Source organism: Engystomops pustulosus, chromosome 1, assembly GCF_040894005.1.
Source record: "Engystomops pustulosus chromosome 1, aEngPut4.maternal, whole genome shotgun sequence".
Lineage (NCBI taxonomy): Eukaryota > Metazoa > Chordata > Amphibia > Anura > Leptodactylidae > Engystomops > Engystomops pustulosus.
Window position 1 is genome coordinate 160,997,015 of NC_092411.1, and position 20,791 is coordinate 161,017,805.

At 41.8% G+C, this 20,791-nt stretch overlaps 1 protein-coding gene across 2 annotated transcripts in view; it reads left to right on the forward strand.

Moving 5' to 3' along the window:
• The window catches only part of TIMM44 (translocase of inner mitochondrial membrane 44), a 68,332-nt gene that overhangs the window by 8,845 nt on the left and 38,696 nt on the right, over positions 1-20,791 (forward strand). For both annotated transcript variants that reach the window (XM_072113453.1, XM_072113457.1), the window contains exons 2-6: positions 9,585-9,689; positions 17,124-17,294; positions 17,621-17,701; positions 17,980-18,129; positions 18,895-19,034. In XM_072113453.1, the coding sequence (XP_071969554.1) occupies positions 9,585-9,689; positions 17,124-17,294; positions 17,621-17,701; positions 17,980-18,129; positions 18,895-19,034 (647 nt within the window). The remainder of the gene's footprint in view (positions 1-9,584; positions 9,690-17,123; positions 17,295-17,620; positions 17,702-17,979; positions 18,130-18,894; positions 19,035-20,791) is intronic.

Consider the following 20,791-nt stretch of genomic DNA (forward strand, 5'->3'; position numbering starts at 1 on the left):
GTATCTGACTCAATAAGCTGAAGTGCAAATGAAAACGTATGCAACACAAATAGGCACGTGGACCCAGAAATGAGAAATAATATAGAAACTATATCGATATAAACAACCTAGTCTAACCTCCTATAACTATAGCATGGCAGGGTAAATATGAAAGAGAGCTCAAGGGATATCTCCACACTGCCAGTCAGCTGACGGGGTAGAAGAGCTGAGTCTGTGGGAGGAAGACAACAATCAACTTATAGTAGTCCCCGTTACTAGTTATCTTGAGGACGACGATCCTTCAGCAGATGCGGAGGAGCAGCACGGCCTCTTTGACCCCTTTGTCCGCCCCGTCTTGGAGGTCTAGCTGGAAGTGGAGGGGGTGGAGCACCTCCACCAAGGCCTTCCGGAGTGGGGAGCCTTGGCCATTCAGTGATGGCAGGTGCGGGAAAGCCCAAGACAGCAGACAGACCCGGGATGTCCACAGGATGCTGCAGGGTGTATCTCCTATCTGCGTGACGAATATGTAAACAGAATGGGAACCCCCATGAGTATGGGATGTTTCTTGGTCTCAGTTCTTCCAGGAATGATTTAAGTGCTTTTCGTGTAAGCAATGTAAGATGGGATAAGTCCGGAAGCAATTGTAGACGTGTGCCTTGAAAGACGACTTCTCCAGCTTCTGTAGCTTTGCGCATAATGGTGTCTTTGATCTGATATTTATGGACCCTGCAAATAACGTCCCTTGGTGGGTCCTGGGCAGTAGGTTTGGCTTGTAAGGAACGATGTGCTCTGTCCAATTTCAGGCGTGTGTCTGCCGGGACTTCTAATAGAGAGTTAAAGATTTTCTGTAAAGTAGTGTGTAGACTGAAGTTATCTCCTGATTCAGGTAGACCCCGGACTCTTATGTTATTACGTCTGCCAATGTTCTCCGTGTCATCCAGTTGATCTGCCAGAAATTGGAGCTGGAACGTGTGCGTAGCTATCATGGCTTCATGGGTATCCGCACGGTTGATAAGAGTAGAAGTATTGTCCTCCACGGCAGAGACTCTGGCAGCCATTCTTTGAACATCTTCTCGCACCACCCCTAACTCTGCCGCATATGATTGCTCCAGTCTGGCCATGTAACTTTCCATGTCTTCCCTAGTAGGGATAGATCTGAGGTGTGTGCGGAGGGCTCGTAATTCAGTCTGGCCATGTAACTTTCCATGTCTTCCCTAGTAGGGATAGATCTGAGGTGTGTGCGGAGGGCTCGTAATTCAGCCAGAGCTCCTAGTTCCTGTGTCAGCATAGTTGAGGAATAATCATGTGTCAGCATTCTGACTGGTTGTTGAAGTAAAATTGAAGATTCATCTAAGGAGACATAGAGAGGTTTGCTCTCTCAATATCCTGTGGTCCACTATGTGGGGCAGAGGCAGATGGGAAGAAATCTGCTGGTGAGCATCGAGTCGGCGTAGAGGGCCACTTTCCCTCCTGTGAGGACCACAAAGCTGGAGAATGCATGTTTCCATGCCTGTCTACTGTCTGTACCGACGTAGATGGAACCATTGCGTTGGTTCCCAGGGATTCCTGTGGCATATGTTTATGGGGGGTGGGTGATTGAGGGTCCCCCTCTCGTCCATCTTTTCTTGAACAAGCCCCCAGACTACTATATGGAGCGATGTTCTGCTCTTCAGCTGCAGGGTGACTGAGCAAATTGCTGTGGATCACCACTCTGCTTCACCAAAGCCCTGGAGGCTGTCAGGGCCCGGTTACCCTGTGTAGATAGCTGCATGGCAGCTTCTGGCTGTGTTATGGCCCCAGGGTTTGTGTGTGCCGCCATGTCAGGTGAACCCTCCAATATAAAGGGCACAGGGCCTGTCGTGGGCGCCTTTGGGGATTCCCCGCCCGCCCGCTGTACCTCCTGCCTCTACCTGGACCGCCGCCATGTCGGAGGTCATCCAGAGGCCTTCCGGGACCTGCCGCCGCTCCCCGCTTCCTCGCGGCTCTGTGGCGGGATCTGAGCGCACCGCCATCTTGGCAATGTCCTTCTGCTGGGAATCCCCCGCACTCACCGGAGCACAATGCAGGAGCTTTTCTGATGGTCCGTCTCTCTCTTTTACGCTGTCAGCAGATACCTGCAGGGCCTCCTTATGCCCGACTCCCAGGACCGGAGCTCGTGAGGATCCAGGTGAGGAGGATTTGGTCGCCATTTCAGGGTCTTGTGGTGTGGTCGAGGCAGCCGTACGGGAGTGAGAAATTATCTGATCCCCTTTGTAGCCATCCTGGTTAACGGTGTACATAAGGTCTTCGGTTCTAGCCGCTTCTTGGGTCCCATTTTGGTGCAATTCGGGATGCCTTACCCTTGAGAAAAACAGCTTTTCTCAAGGGTAAGGCAGGAGCTAGCACAAGGCACGTCTAGTCACCGCCATAGCCAGGCCACGCTCCCTCCACTCACAGCAGATTTGTATTGTCTCATTGTAAAAGCTATAAATTTAAATTTGTTCGTAATGCGAACATATGAGGACTTATTATTTGCTAGGTGAGATACAATGTATAGAAAATTCATTTTGGGAGATTTTATTAACTATTTCAAGGGGAACACAAACAAAATCATCCATTTGACTCTGGAAATATGGTGTGCTGTTCCAAAGTGACTGAAATCCTCCAGCAGCAGGTTGTCCAGATAAAGGCCAAAGGGTTGACCATATCAGCCAAGTCCTCAAAAAGGCTTGTTTCCCTCAAAAGTCAAATGGAAGAGAGGACAGCATAATGCAGAGAATCATGGGTAATCGACAACACTGCAGCAGGAATTGCTTGCCAGTGCAGCACTGAATAGGTCAGTGATGGCCAACCTATGACACGCGTGTCAGTGCTGACACGCATAGCCATTTTCAGTGACACGCGGCCGCCGGAGAGTTAAGTTTCATCCTCGGCTCCTACACGGCCAGGTGCAGTAGCCGGGAGGCTGAGAGATTGTCCAGCACATTGTAATAAATAGATGATGTGGAAAATATACAGTACTGCCATACTGTAGTACATGGTAGGATCAATCACACAACCTAGGATTAAAGTACCCTAGAAGTTAAATAATTATACATATTTGTTATTTAAAACTATAAATATCACAAAATTATGTTTTTTTTTTGTCAAGGTGACACACCACCCGAGTTATGCTCGGGTTTTTGGCGAATTTTGACACACCAAGCTCAAAAGGTTGCCCATCACTGGAATAGGTTAAGGGTTTATCCCATCATGCAGTGTAATCATAGTTTAAAGAACATCTACCACCAGAAAGAAGGATTGTAAATGAAGCACACTTACATGCTGGTGTGTGCCATCTATGGCAGGGTCTCCTCTTCTTTTAGCTTATTATGCCCTAGTTTTTACAAAAAAGGCTTTTCACAGTATACAAATGAACCTAAGGGGCTCCATAGGTGTTAATAAAGCCAGGAGCCCCACAGGCTTATTTGCATATTTTTTAAAGTAATTAAAAGCAACGGCATGTACACTTCCTACTGATTGGTGACTGTTGTCTTTCATCTTTCTCTGTGCAGTCATTGTTGATCATCATTGTTTGTGCAAAATAATAAGTGTTTATGTTGATATACTTTCTACTGGCATGGTGTGCCCCTTACAAAATATCTATCAAATGTTGATAAACAGAGATTACATTGATTTCAGAACAAATCAAGTGATCATTCATTGTTCTTTAACCTCTTAACGCTCAGCGTCCGATATATCGGATGCTGAGCTCAGTGACTTAGCGCTCAGTGTCCGATATATCGGACGCTGAGCCGATGCCGGTTCAGCTCAAGATTTGAGCCGAACCGGCATGGGGAAACACGGGGTGCCGGCTGTGACTGATAGCCGGCACCCCAGTGTAACACCCGCGATCGGAGTTGTCTCTGATCGCGGGTGATTAACCCGTTAAATGCCGCGGTCATCGCGACCGCGGCATCTAACATGCATCTGGGGTGTCTTTCCCCCACGATCGCCCCCCCCCCCCCGAATCATTTTCGGGGGGCACCGATCATTGCTACGGTATCACTGGGGTCCGATCTGGACCCCAGTGTTACCTGCAGGAACTGCCGGTAAGATGGCGTCTGTGACGTCATCTTACTGGCAGAGTGCCACCCTATGCAAGTGCATAGGCTGACACTGATAATGCCCTGCAATACATAAGTATTGCAGGGTATTATTATGAACAAGCAATCAGATGATTGCTTGTTCATTTCCCATGGTGGAAAAAGTGAAAAAGTAAAAAAAAAAATTATTCAATAAAAAAATAAAGTAATAAATCACCAAAAATGCCCAAAAGCCCCAAAACATATAAAGAGACATATAACTAAAAAAAAGTCTAAATCATAACACAAACCCCACATATATAGTATCACCGCGTCCGTAACAACCCGTAGAATAAAAATAAGTAATTATTGAACCCGCACGATGAACGCCGTAAAAGAAAACTGTTATAAACCCTCCAAAAATTTGGATTTTTACCTATTCAATCCCACAAAAATTGCTATAAAAAGTGATCAAAAAAACATATGTACTCTAGAATGATACTGGTGCAAAGTACAACGTGTCCCGCAAAAAACAAGCCATCAACCAGCTCCGTAGCCAAAAACGTAACAAAGTTATGCCACTTGGAAGATGGCAATACAAAAATGATAGATTTTTCCCCACAATAGGGTTTTATTTTACAAATTTAGTAAAACGCAAGAAAATATATTCGTGTCTGGTATCCCCGTTATCGTATCGACCCATAGAATGAAGATAATATGATTATTAGTCTATACGGTGAACACCACAAAAAAAAAAAAAAAGTAAAAAAACCAGTAGAGAATTGATGCTTTTCTACTCCTGCTCTCAAAAAGAAGTTCCTAAATTTTCAACAATAGGTGATACCAACCCCAAAATGGTAACATTGGAAAAAGCATCTCGTCCCGCAAAAAAATGCTGTCACATGGCCCTAATAGCGCAAAAGCGAAAATTTTACAGCCTTCAAAAGAGGCCAATGAGGAAAGTAAAATCCTGGCAGCTGCAGGGTGCTCCTTCCCTTCTGCGCCTCACTGTGTGCCCATAAAACAAGTCACGGCCACATGTGGGGGGTCTCTGTACTCGGGAGAAATTGTAGAACAAATTGTATGGTGGGTTTTGTATTTTTATCTTTTGGAAATGTGTAAATTTTAGGGCTAAATGAACGTATAACCGGCACAATTTGACTATTCTAAATTTCGCCTCCATTTTGATGTAATTACTATGAAGATCTCAAGGGGTTAACAATCTTTGTAAAATCTGTTTCTGATAGCTTGAGGGGTGCAGATTTGAAATTGGGTTGGTTATATGGGGGGTTTTGATGCTAAATATGTAAATTTTCATTCAAAACTGTATTTATCCCCAAAATAGTCAATTCTGAAAATCCGGAAAAGCGCTATTCAATTTGTAAGCCGCGTGACGTCAAAATAAATTATCCAGACATTTCAAAAATGGTGAAAATGTAAAGTAGACATATGGGAAATGTTATTCAGCAACTTATTTAGGTGGTAAATCTATCTGCCTGAAAACGCAATGATTTCAAATTTCAAAAATGGCAAATTTTTCAGAAAATTCATCATATTTTTTTTTTTTTTGTAAATAAACGCAAAACTTATCAGCCAAAATTTACCACTAAAATGAAGTACAACATGTGGGTAAAAAACAATCTCAGAATCGTTTTGATAAGTAACAGTGTTCAAAAGTTATAACCATATAAAGCGACGCATGTCAGAATCCAAAAAATGGGACTGAGCCTTAAGCTGTAAAATGGCTGCGTCCTTAAGGGGTTAAAGAGAACCCATCATGCAAAATAACCCCCTAAACTAAATATATATTCATAAACTTCCATTAGAGAGCATTATCCCTTCATTGTCCCTCTGAGCAATGAAGTAAACCTAAGCAATGAGGTCCTAAAGCTGTATGCAAATGACCTGTGAAATGTTCAACGAGTCATTAGCATATTCACGCTGTCCAGCTTATTCATGAGTGGGAGGCACAGCCACACCCCCAGTGCTTGACTGACAGCCTGTGTAACACAGTGATGGCTTCTAAATGTGCTTGCTGGTGGCCACACCCCCTGCAGCCTGTGTGTGTGTATGTGAAAGGACACAAAGCTGCCACTGGCAGAGAAAAATTTACCCATATCGGGACAAAGAAGTGTATCATAATATATTATAAAACATCACCTTTATTATTCACAAGTCTAAAAAATGTGTATAGTAGCGTTGCTACAAAGTGCTCTAGGGAATTGATATTAAAAGCACAGTGGGGTAGGCTCAATATGTCAAGGACGAGTGTTCACTCACTACTGGTATGTCACATTGTCGCCACAAGGCGATGTGTACGATCTAAGATCTCTGGGACATAAATATTGTGTGACTAAATAGATAGCAGACTCCGTTGGGTCGCCAGTATAGAGGGTCACTTTGGGGTAGCTAGGTCTAATGTGTTGTGGCAGATATTTGCCTGTTCACACACACTGCACTAGATCATGCTTACATAGAGTCAATTGGATGTCTCATTTGTATTCGTATATAGATAATAGACCAATTGATGCTAACCCTCTGTTAGTGTATGTGGGTTAGTCATATGGCATGACCAGAGCCCTACACTACTAGATGAAGTATTATTGTTCACACTATGCTGTCCCTAAGAGATATAAGTTGGCTAGCTGTATATAGTAAATTGACTTAGAACCTAAGCACACTGCTAATTAAAAAAAAACATGCACTTTAGCCCCCCGACATGTTTTGCCAGCGAGCTGGCTTCATCAGGGGTCGGGCTGATGACATACGAGTAGTGAGTGAACACTCGTCCTTGACTTATTGAGCCTACCCCACTGTGCTTTTAATATCAATTCCCTAGAGCACTTTGTAGCAACGCTACTATACACATTTTTTAGACTTGTGAATAATAAAGGTGATGTTTTATAATATATTATGATACACTTCTTTGTCCGGATATAGGTAAATTTTTCTCTGCCAGTGGCAGCTTTGTGTCCTTTTGAGCAATAAACCCCCTGCCGCGACAATTGGTCCATTTTTTGTAATAAAATTTGTGCATGTGAAAGATACAACAGCTCCAGGCAACCATGTTATAGCAGAACATGTCAGGTACTTGTGTAGCTGATGTCTGTGTATTAGGAGGATGCAGCATGTCAGCAGATGCAGCACACACACTAGCAATGCTTTACTATACATTACACACAGACATGAGCAGGGGGAGGAGAGGGGAGGGGTAACAGGAGTGACATCACTGCCCCTGACCATGTGACCAGCCTCATTTACATAATAATGAAAAGATGATTTTATAATCATTAATGTATGAATTGACTACATAAAGGCTGGGATGGGATCCTTGTGAGCTGATCCAACAGGTAGAGGTGACAGGACTAGTGACACAGACCTGATGACAGGTGTCCTTTAATTTTGATATCCTATGTATATTTAGAGATTGTGCACATGGATCTACCGTATATTTTGAAGACCGGCTGATACAAAAGTTAATGCATTTGTATAAACAAAATGCATACAAAGAAAAAAATTGTTATCCTTTAAAGGGGTTATGCCACGAAACAATTGACTACAAAAAGCTGTCAAAGAGGTTAAAATATTTCAAAAATCTATTTGTAATGGTTACCTGGAAGTAAAGATACCTTTCTATTTGTTATTATGATGCTTGTTCAGCCTCTACTCTGTTCCATACAGAAGCAGATGTGGGAGGGGCCTAGCACTGACAGCGGCTGTTATTCCACAACTCAGTGCTACAGAGCACTCAGCCTTCAGAGTCTCCTTCCACCTGCTGTGCTCAAATAGTCCCTGCATTTACTTATCCAATAGAAGTCCAATAGAAATGTGTCACACGCCCCATGTTAAAAGTGCACCAAAAAAAGTTGGTGCAGTCTGTCAAAGCAGTGCATGGGGCACCAGATTCATGAAGAACGTGTGCTAGAAATCCTGAATCTGGCGCCCCCTGCACACTACACAGGACACTGCACATAGTCCACATGTACTATGTATTCTCACAGCATCATGGTCGGTCAGGCTGACATGCATGGCGGAAGTCTAGGTGGTTGCAGGGGAGGCAAACCCCACGTGTATCATCACTCCAAAGTGCCACTTACCCCTGAGGAAGTCACTTTGAAGTGAGGATACGCATGGATTTTGCCGTCCCTGCATTTTTCTAGACCTCAGACATATTTACACTTTACTGTCCGCCTGACTGACCATGATGCTGTGAGAATACGTTGTTTTGCTCTTCTTGTATGCACTGATTGTACAAAATTAGGTGCAATAGTTGTTTTTATGACTTTTACTAATAAACTTTTGTATTTTTGCATGTTGATTGAATCTCTTTCTGTGTATTTTGTAAGGAATTGCAACCAAATCACTAGATAGATAGATATGTGATAGATAGATATGTGATAGATAGATAGATATGTGATAGATAGATAGATAGATATGTGATAGATAGATAGATGGATATGTGATAGATAGATAGAGAGATAGATGGATATGTGATAGACAGAGAGATTAGGAGATAGATAGATATGTGATAGATGGATATGTGATAGATGGATATGTGATAGATAGATAGATATGAGATAGATAGATGGATATGTGAGAGATATGTGAGAGATAGATAGAGAGATAGATAGAGAGATATGTGATAGATAGATGGATGGATATGTGATAGATATGTGATAGATAGATATATAGATTGATATGTGATGGATATGTGATAGATGGATAGATAGGAGATAGATAGATAGATAGATATGTGATAGATAGATATGTGATAGATAGATATGTGATAGATAGATAGGAGATAGATAGATAGATAGGAGATAGATAGATAGAGAGATAGATGACAGCTTCTCACATGTTGCTGATGTTTAGCGACTTCCCTGCTAGTCAGGCACAGGGGCCCCTTTGCAGGAGAGCAGGGTAACATGGAGGGACAGTGAATGTTGGAGAGTACAGGAGGAGGACTGCATCAGGAGAGATCAGAGCTCAGCCTGTTACTTGTGTTATCTCTGCAGCCTCCTGTGTGACCTGACTAATGGTGGAGGGAGGAAAGGGCTGATACATTGCTATGATCCATGTTAGGGGAGGACTCCTCTGAGCAGACATGTCTGGCTGCAGTTACCTTGTATCTGCTGCTGTAGGCTCCTGTGTAGCTGGTGAGCAGTGGCCATCACAGCACAATCTCTGCCCCTCCTCCTCTCTCACCTCCTATTGGCTGCAGTGTGTCAGGTGATCTCTCAGTGTGCAGAGGAGCTGTGAGCCCGTGGAGTGATCTGTAGTGGAGAACAGCTGACTGACTCCCTGTGCGCAGACTCGGCCAGATCAGCTGTTGCTCAGGACGGGACACAGCTACCACCGGGGGGCGCCAGCAACCAGAACAAAAGGAGTTATCTCAGTAAGCCTGCAGATTTTGTAATAAGTGTAAATGGTGAAAGTACTTTTAACAATGCATTGGACCCAATTACAGCAATGTGCAATGGTGACACAACCCCTTTAATGTTGCAAATATGCCTATGAGGTAATGTATTTAATAACCATATTTGCATTCTTTTCTCATCCTAGATATTGATTTCTGGTGGCCATAGGTTTACAACTGTCTGGCATAGAATTCCTCCAAAAACTATTTGCAGTACTTATTGGATACGTCGCTCTCCTGTTGAACAACAGGTAAGTGTTAGTGCTTAGTTTGGACTCGTCTTGATTAAGGGTCCACCCCCCCCCCCCATTTGCGCCGCTTCCGCTCAGCTCCACCCAGCTTTCAGCTCAGGGCACACCTCTGTTCACACAGGTGTTTGCATGAAACTTGAAGGAAATCTATAACTGGTTTATACTTCACCATTTATATTACTGGCTAGCTCCCTAGAGATTGAATACAGTTTTTATAGCAGGCAGAGGGAAGAAGAGAGTGTAGGAGGGCCCGGAGACCGGAGGGACTCCTGAGCTGTTCCACTTCATTTACATAAAGATTAATGTATATTTTTCCATCTCGTCCCCCATGATGGCCCCTACAGTAGGCTTACCCCTTGAACTCTTTAGGAACAGGAAGCAGAGAGGATAGAAGCCCTACCTCTGCATACATCCAGCAGTTTGATTTCTGTCCCTACACAGGGCAGGGGGTGGAGAGGTTAATCTCCTGTGTCTTCTCCGGTTGGGACAGCCAGGTTGATCCCTAATCTGTTGGTGAAGGGTTAAACCTTTACCCAACCAGCTCGGCCCTCGATCGGGCTCCAGTTCCTTCCTGGCCATATGTGAGCTGTCATCTGGCTCTGTCTGCAGCTCTGTGAAGCTAAAGACACTCGGACTGCTTTCTGAGGCGCCGTGGTGAGTCCCTGGATTCAGGCCAAGCTCAGACATCAACTTAAGGTGTATGAAGGCGCACCGCAAGTGGCGTATCAGGGACGAGATCCCAAAACTTGAGCGTGGAGCTGTAAGCTGTTTAAAAAAGACGCCAGCTGATTTTATGGCTTTCACTGTGTGCTCAAAATTACATGTCTACTTCATTCTTTGGGTCAGTGCTATCATGGGGATACCAAATTTGTATATGTTTTATGTTTTCCTACATTTACAAAAATGAAAACCTCCTATACTTATTTTTTTTTTTTTCATTTTCTGGCACTAACAACTTTTTCATACTTTAGTGTATGGTGCTGTATGTGGTATAATTTTTGGCAACTTTTGCGTTTTCAATGCTACGATTTTTAGGTCTATAAGGCCTTTTGATCGCTGGTATTTTTGACTTTGGGAGCTATTTTCCATTACGGGGCTAAACGCCGGGAATAATAGTTATTATATTTTGATAGATCAGACATTTTGGGGCGCGGTGATACCTATCATGTTCATTATCTAGTTCTAGGGAAAGGGGGTTATTTGACGTTTTAATTATTTTTAATATAATTTTTTAAACTTTTTAAATTGTCTCTGATAACTTAGGGGTGGAATGGTAATTTTAACCGTTTCTCCTGGAGGCATTAGCTTTAACTATTTCTATACCAGGACAGAAACTGGTTCTTGTCTGATTCGGCACTTTATTGTATATAAGGGTACATTGACTTTCATTTCTTTACACCCGGGCAAAGTGCAACCTTTTTATCTGATTGTTGCTCCATAATGTGTTTGTCATTTTTTATTGGAAATAAAAATTTTCTACTTTAACCACTATGGTTTCATGCATATTATTAGTAAATTTGATAAGTATTGTTTGTGTTTGAAGTGACTGTGGTTGGCCCATGACTGTTACCTCTACAAACCTTTTTCAGTGTCACATGGTATATCACAGGACAAAAGAGTTGGCCCACTCCGGCCAATGCGTTTCTAGTGTCATCCAACACTCTTAGTCATGAGTCAAGATGATCAAGAGTGTCGGTTGACACTAGAAACGCGTTGTCGTTAAGGGCAAGTTTAGAATATCAATTGTCATTAGTAAAATAGGTAGTGATAGGTCCTTTCAAGAAGGATGAGGTCAAATACAAGTGGTTACGGAGAGCTGGCTCACGGGGAAGGGAAGGGGCAGAGGGCGGGGGGTGGTATAGGGAAGAGAGTAAGTTAATTTATTGTCATAAATATGTTTGATTGCCAATTTCGGAAAGTATTTATGTAAAGTATAAAGTATATAACATAAAGTGCAAAAGTTGAGGTCATTCTGTAATATGTACATGATTGTAAGATACTATTTACATATTGTATAATATTCCCGTTTTTGGCAAAATTTGTACTTACCTCCCCTGGTGTTGTACTCGTTGGGGTAAAAATGTAAAAATGTTCAATAAAAATATTTGATTCAAAAAAAGAAACGCGTTGTCCGGAGTTGGCTAACTCTTGTGTCCTGTGATATACCATGTTGTGACTACGACGGTGATGTTATATGTGGGATTACGTACCCATAATAAAGCACAAGAATTTTTAATACCTCTGGATGTGGCACACTGGATCTCATTTCGTGTTTAAAGTTTGTTCCTACGCATTTGGTCTGTGCGGAGTCCATGACGTGCACCACCAGTACATAAATCGGGGGAGCTACAGATATTTTTTCATTCTGTAAAGATATCCCTGAACTGGTGGAAAAAGAATCGACAGATGGGGGTACCGTGGCGTCCTTGGCCTATTATGTTAATACAGACATATGCAAGCCAGTCAGGATGGGGAGAAAACGTAGGGTGTTATCCCCTCCATAAGGTCTTGATCCTCAAACCATTGAGAGCTGAGAGCAGCATGGGAGCCATTAAAAAGAAGTAACCTAAGATTGAAAGACTGACACATAAAAGTCTTCTCAGACAATGTAACTACAGTAGCATACATATGCCACCAGGGGGCTACAAGGAACCCAGATCTTCTTGTACTCGTACATCAAAAAAGATATTTACCTGGGCCAAATTAAATGTCCTGCTTCTCTCCGCTGTACACTTGAGGGGGGAAGAGAACAGAGTAGCTGACTACTTCAGCCATGCTACACGTTCAAACACCAAAACAAACCATTTCTTCTCTCTAGACCCAGATGTTCTGGCATCACAGTCGGATGCGTTTAGCCACACCAGGAATGCTCCAGTAATGTATGCGTTTCCACCAATATTGGTGATCGCCAAAATAGTGAGGAATATCCAAAGAGACAAAGCAAAAGTTATTCTTATTGTACCAAACTGGCCAAAAAAGAATTGGCATCCATCTTTAAAGAGTATGTCTTTAGCAGACCCAATCATGCTAAATGTAATGCCTCTCAGAAGACGGCGATGATTTGATTTTCTCTCTTCAAAAGATTTTTTAATTCTCCAAAATTATTAAAAAAAAGCTATATAAATGGAATATTACCATAATGGAACTGACTCATAAATAACATCAATGCTATAAGGCAATGATGGCGAACCTTTTGGAGACAGAGTGCCCAAACTACAACCAAAATCCACTTATTTACCGTGAAGTGCCAGCATAGCATTTGAAGCAGTAACTTATTGCTACTTGTTCTTCCACATCTTTCAATCGTAACAGACCCCTGAGGCCACCAATACAGTTAAAAGAAGGAGGGCAAATTCAGACTCTCATTGTAGTTTCTCTGCAGGGTCTCTGTAGAGGAAGAATGTTGGGTCCAGCAGGAAGACCTCCAAAGAGAATGCACTTCTGTCAACACCTTCTCACATTTCCTGCAGTTCCAAACAGACAATGAAGTGTTGCTTTAAAATAGTGCTGAGAGCAGCATCTCTTCCTGGGACTGCAGAAAGTTTGGTGGATTTGGTCCTATTTGGTGAACTCTGTACTGGGCAATGGTCTGAGTGCCCACAGAAATCGCTCTGAGTGCCACCTCTGGCACCCGTGCCATAGGTTCGCCACCACTGCTATAAGGAGTATAAAACAAAAGATAAAAGTAAAACATCCGTATTGGAGCATCCTTGCAAAAAAAGTAGGCTTTAGCCACCCCAAAAATAGTGTTACTATACTTTTAAGGGGTTTCACTCGTCCTGGTATGTTATAGGCTCAGCAAATGCCTGAAGCGCCTGAAGTTTGTTTTAGCAAAATTTGCCCTCCTAAAGTGTGATGGCGCTCCTTCACTTCTGCTTTCTGTTATGGACCTGTAAAGTGGATTATATCCATATGTAGGCTATTGCCTTACTCAAGAAAAACTGCACTACAAAATCTGAGAAGTGTTTTCTAATTTTATCCTGCATGAAAATGTAAATTTTAGGGCTGTATAAACATTTGATGAAATGCGAAAATTCCATTTAGAACATCCATTTTGTTTTCATGTTGGATGCTTAAACACTTAACAGTTGAATAGGCCTCTAAAATATTTGAATCTACAATTTTTAAGCCTCCTTACATCCTAATAAAAATTATGTCAGCATATAGCAGACATATGGTTAATGTTAGTTTAACCTCCCAAATAGGTTACTAACTTTATGATGAGCATAACATTGAGAAGTCAGAAAATCTATAATTTTTCTAAATTTGCACCATATTCTTTTTATAAATAAATGCAAAACATTTCAATCAAAATATACCATTAAGGTGAATTGCAACATATCACAAAAAACAATCTGAAAATCACCTTGGTAAGTTAAAGGGGTTGTTCAACTAAGCAAGTTAGGCCCTATCCAAAGGACCCTAGGATGTTTAAGCTGGTTGCACATGTGCGGGCTGCCATGTTCATCTCTATGGAGCTTATGGAGATTGCCGAGCGCCATACCAGTCAGCTCCATAGAACGCGGCAGCTGGGGTACATATGGGGTGCGACAGGGGCACATATGACCCATTGTGGCGCAATCCCAATCTGCTAAAGACTTTTAGATCAGAAGGTTTCTGTCCATGGGAAAGGAAAGGGCTGAATGCATTATCACATATTATACAGGGAGGGAATCTTAAGTCATTTGCTCAAATCATTGAAGATCTAATGGACTGACACTTTTAGCAATATTTGCAACTCCACCAAGCTATACAAGCACAATTCGGAGATGCAGATATAACCTTCCAGTCTAATCTGTTTACTCCTGGGCAAATGCCCTTCACTGGGAGACAATAAAGGGGCTGGTTCCAACATACTTTCTTGTTCATCGTAAATTGGGCCCTTACTCATCGTACGGGAAGGGGTCTTTAAGTATTTACCCACTAACCCTGAGTACAGAAATGATGATATGCCTGCAGAGTCTATAATATATGGTAAAAGATCTAAAATATAAGATCTGGTTCTACAAGCCCCAGATGTGAGCAGTACGATGCTCGCCTGCTTCATATGAAGTTTGGGGAATTTTTACATTGAGTTTTCACATCCGTTTAGATGCCAACCTGAGAATCTGCCTTTTGGGCATACTTTCGGAGCAAATGCAAGACGCCTTTTTAGCAACCCCCACATAGAGCATTGCATATACACTACAAACATTTTTTGTATGAAAAATTGGTTTTACAGAACAAAAGATAACTTATATATTAACTTAGAATGACATGTGCTCTGTGACTAGTCAAGTCACCCCCTGGGCGGGGCGGAAGAGGAGTAGTTTCCCCCCACCCTCAGGAAACCGCTCCTCCGTTTCTGATTTTCAAAAGACTAATCACGCCCCTTGCCTGACTCGGAGTAGCAACGTAGTTTGCGTAGCTCCTTGCACCTCACTGTCTACGTAGCTACTCCGAGTCGGCAGCACAGTGTGGCGCAGACTAATGCGGGACCTTGCGGCCAGCACCACTTCATCTGCGCATGTCTGTGCGCAAGGTACAACATATGCTGACATGGCAGGCGTGAGAATGCCTGAAGAGGTCAGTGAGAATTCAGGACAGTGGGTAGGTGACGTGTGTAGGGGGGGCGAGCCAGGGGGCGTTAGAATGAAGGCGAAGGGCGGGTGAGGGGTGCGAGTATTCTTTTGAAAATCAGAAGGGGCGGGGAGAGGGCTGTGTGTTTTTTTTTTTTTTTTGTTTTTACCTTCTGTGTCTGGTCTTTTGTTTGGGTGTTTGTGTGGCAAGACAAACAAAACATACACATATTCTGGTGTATTGTCTATAGCCCTTAGGCTGCATTCAGACACACGTGTGCCCGCCGTACCATAGCACAGCGGCCACATGTCGGTGGCTAGGCGGAGGAGGTAAGCGCTGCTCACCCCTGCACCTTTTCATAGGGTTATTCCCTATGTCCTATCTTTTCACGGCCGGGGTGTGTTACGGTGCCACACGCACGAAGCACCGTACCGTAAAGTTTTCATTTGTATATTGTTTACTTGTCTTCATAAAAAGTACAATAAAACAACATGATTTAAAAAAAAATAAAAAAAAAAACTGCATCAAAAATAAAAGCCGTTCTTTGTGATGCACTACATCATGCTGTTATTCTCTTTTTTTTCTAGAAGTCCAGTGCGCTATCCATTGCGCCACAGAGCCATGTACTGTTATGCTTTTTTAAAATTCTGATATCTTTTGAACTTTACATATCTTAACCCCTTAACACTCTGCGCCGTAGCTCTACGGCACAGAGGGATAAGGGATGTATGAAGAGGGCTCACGGGCTGAGTCCTCTTCATACAGAGGTGGGGGTTGTTGCATATTGCAGCAAACCCCCACCGCTAATAACCGCGGTCGGTGCTTGCACCGATCGCGGCTATTAACCCTTTCAACGCCGCCGGCAAAGTCGCAGTATATGGTAGGAGCGATCTGACTATCTAGGGTTAATGTACCCTAGATGGTCTAAAAAATAGTGAAAAAAAAAATAAAAAAAAAAGTTTAAAAAATAAAAAAAATTAATAAAATATTAAAAGTTCAAATCACCCCCCTTTCCCTAGAACGGATATAAAACATAATAAACAGTAAAAATCACAAACATAATAGGTATCGACGCGTCCCAAAATGCCAGATCTATCAAAATATAAAAACGGTTACGGGCGGCGGTGACCTCCGAGGCGGGAAATGGTGCCCAAATGTCCGAAATGCGACTTTTACACCTTTTTACATAACATAAAAAATGGAATAAAAAATGATCAAAATGTCGCGGTATCACCGCGATCGCACCGAACCAAAGAATAAAGTAGGCGTGTTATTTGGAGCGAAGAGTGAAAGTCGTAAAAACTGAGCCCACAAGAACGTGACGTTTTTTTTTTTTTCAATTTTTCCACATTTGGAATTTTTTTTCAGCTTCACATTACACGGCATGTTAAAATAAATAAGATTACGGGAAAGTAAAATTTGTTACGCACAAAATAAGCCCTCACACAGGTCTGTACATGTAAAAATGGAAAAGTTATGGATTTTTGAAGTTGGAGAGCGAGAAATGGGCCGAAAAACCTTGCGTCCTTAAGGGGTTAAAGAGGGCATGTCACCAGAAGCGGATAAAGAAGCATCTAAATGGAGTTATGATGCAGTTTTAACTACAACATGTAAAAACGCTGTTGTGGAGAATTCTAATGCAGGGTTGAACAATTATGTGGAAGTCTTAAATGGCATTTAGTGTTGACCTTCTTTTTTTTTTTTTTTTTTTGCAACCCAGTATTGCTGCTGTGAGTAAGAGCACAGAAAATAAAGCAGAAGTAGTATTGAGGAAGTGATATTCATGAAATAGTGTTGCTCTCTTTACTGCACCCTATAGAATGTTGTCCATACTGTGTTTTTCCAGACTAATTTGTTCTTTTGTTTGTATTTTAGTTATGCTACTATTCATCACAAGGAAGGAGAGGATTCCTTGCAGGGCTTCTTGATGATATAAAGCAAGAACTTTCAAAAAGCAAAGAGATGAAAGAAAATATTAAAAAGTTCAGAGAAGAAGCTAAGAAGTTTGAAGAATCTGATGCTCTACAACAAGCGCGGAGGAAATTTGTAGGTTTTGTTTTCATGCAGCACATACTCTTTATGTATTTTAATGTTCCAGTTTTTACAGACCATTTCCCCAGTATACTATATATTTACCATATTATGTTAAATGTTGTTTATTGTTTTACATGAGCTTTCAAGATAATTTGCTCAAATCACAAGGAGTTTTTGTACCCCTAAAAGATGTAGTGTGACTGTGGGTGGTTTTATTTTTAGGAAACTCCAAATCTAATACATTTTTAAAATGTATAATATACTAGCAGTGGAAAAAAAATCGCTTTAACGTAATGTGCAATAAAATAACATTGATTGTCCTTTCCTTTAAATAACAGAAATCAATAGAATCTGAAACAATGAAAACTTCTGAGGTGTTCAAAAAGAAGTTTGAAGAAATAACAGACACTGTGAAAGAGGTAAGACTTGATAAATTCACGAGAGGAAATTATCAGGAATTAGAAATGCAGCCACAGTGCCAAAGACTAGATTGCAAATATATCTTGGTTGCTTCCTTTCCTTGGTAGGATGATTTCTTGAGTTTATTTCTTCAGAGAAAGTTTGTGTTTCTTTATATTCATCTTGCTCAATTTGCATCAGACATGGTTCACTCTTAATCCTCACGCTTCTCAGGTTTCTGGCCTCCCTGTAAAGTCACTTGTTCCCTGTATCCATACAACTCCTCTTATACTTGCAGAGCATTGATGAAGTTGGCAAAAGTGATATAGGCCGCAAAATCCGTGAGGGAGTTGAAGAGGCTGCAAAAACTGCCAAACACTCAGCTGAGTCTGTAAGCAAAGGAGGGGAGAAGATAGGTAAAACTGCTGCTTTCAAGGTCATCTCTCAGGTAATGTTAAAATGGCCTCATATCCCTTTGTCACACAGTATTCACATTAAATAAAAGGCATTGGCACATAATTGAGAAAAATGTTACATTTGAAACGTTAGTGTAAATAAATGTGATTTTGCTCACAAAGTGAGAAATTTGTGTGGGTATAATAACCAGTGTAAGCAATCACTACAATTATAACCCCTTGTCATAGCATCAGCAGTCTGCTTTACTACATCCATTTTATTCTACATTATGAAAATAAGTGAAAAGACTGGATGATGCATTTACTTAATGCCAGTTATCCTGAACTTTTGTTAGAACAGGTTGACCAAACCTATCCATTGTGGGATGAGCTTGAGGAAGCATGAGGCAAACATCTTATCTTTTATATAATGTAAGGAAATATATTTTCATTTAATGTTTATATTTTGGTCTTTTTTGTATGATGTGTATGATGTAACAAATAAACCTTTAAATGAAACCTGTCATCAAGAACAGGCACAATAAACCTTACCCCCTACAATGCCTTTAAATCTGCCTCCTCCCACCAGTAAAACCGCCCCCCAAACTTTTTCTGTTATTTGCCTTTTGCCCGACCATCTCAGGGTGCTTTTAGTGGTGAGAAGATATTTATTTTCCCACACAGTGCTCACTGCTATATTCATAATCAGGACTAGCTGGTAACGGGATAGTATATCCTTGCATTATATTTACTATATGCACTGTTAATTTATATAGTATTTCTTTCCATTATGTATGTTTTTTTTTGTTTATATATAGGGTGTAGAAACTGTGAAGAAGGAGATTGATGAAAGTATTTTGGCCCAGACTGGTCCTTATCGGCCACCAACTAAGCTGAGGAAGAGGAGTGAATTTTCAGGAGAGAAAATTAATGAAGAAAAAGTATTTGAGCCTAATGAGTAAGTTGTATTTTAAATGTATTTTATATGTATGAATTCTTGAAGGGGTTTTTCCCACGAAAACAAGTTAGGCCCTATCCCCAGGATAGGGCCTAAGTTGCTGATGGTTGGGGTCTCAGTGATGAAAACGAGGGGGTTCGATGGGGTCCCACGTACCTCTTTTGGACCCCTTGTTGCTCAGTCAGAGTAATGGAGCAGACGGCCGCACATGACCGTTCTTCTCCATTAATCTCTACAGCTTTGTTGTGTCAAAACTGCTGGAAAATTCCCTTTTATTGGAGCAGACCCAATCCTTAACTTTGTAGGACATTATGTAATTCACTGTGACAGACACCACTCCCATGCTCTTGGGATGTTGGAGATATTGCCTTTGGGCTAATTGCAGACTATTAGAGATCACCAGTAATATTGATATATACTGCAATACAGTAGTATTGAATACAGTAGTATACAGGGTTAAAGTACCCTACAGGGTCTGAAATAAGGGTAATCATGATGGGTATCGCCGGCTCCCAAAATGCCTGTGCTATCAAAATATAAAAACGATTATTCCTGACTGTGAACACGGGAAATGGCGTCCAAATCAGTTTTTTCCCCCCATTTTTACATTGTTGAATATTTGAATAAAAATGTATCAAATAGTTATATAGGTCCTAAATTGATCTGCTGAAATGCCAGCACATACTGGAAAAAATGGCACCTTACACAGGTCCGTACACCAAAGTGTGAAAAAGTTATTGGCCTCAGAATTTGGCAAAATCGAAAAATTGTGAATTAGATTACTCACCGGTAATTCTATTTCCGTTAGTCCACCATGACGGCCCAACCTGGAGGATGCCCCTTGACCTCTGCAGGGACAGGAAGAAGAGAGGTTAAATGCTCCCCCCCCTTGCATCCTCCCGCCAGTGATTACAAAATAACCATGCTGAGGAAGATACAACCAGATTTATTTAGTATGTTTGCTCCACATACAAAAAGAAAATTTATCTGGAAATAATAATACACAAGAAAGGAAGAAATCCAGCTGGGAGGGAAAATATATAGGCCGTCATGGTGGACTAACGGAAATAGAATTACCGGTGAGTAATCTAATTCACAATTTCCGCTTCGTCCCCCATGACGGCCCAACCTGGAGACTTACAAAATTAGTAAGCTTTTAGGGAGGGATTACAGCCTGCAACACCTTTCGTCCAAATGATAGATCTTTTGACAAGTGCAAGTCCAGCCTATAATGCTTGGAGAACGCAGTGGACGAAGACCACGTTGCAGCTCTGCAAATCTGATCTAGTGACGCTCCTCTTCTTTCCGCCCAAGATGTGGACATAGCCCTGGTCGAGTGAGCTCGGATTCCTGCTGGTATCGGACTTTTCTGTAGGTCATAACATGAGGCAATTGCCAGTCTCAGCCATCTTGCAATAGTCGCCTTCGACGCCTTCCTCCCCTTATTTTTCCCCTGAAATTGGATGAAAAGGTTAGAGTCAATACGCCAGGCCTCGGTAATCTGAAGGTATTTTAGGACAGAACGTCTTACATCCAAAGAACTCCATTCGCGTTCTCTTGCCGAAGAAGGGTTCTCACAGAAGGAGGGTAGGATAATCTCCTGATTCCTATGGAAGTCAGAAACCACCTTGGGAACAAAATTTGGGTCCAACATCCAAACAATTCTATCATCTAGAATTTTCATGTAGGGTTCCCTAATCGATATAGCCTGAAGTTCACCTAACCTTCTGGCAGAAGTGATGGCTATCAGGAAAACC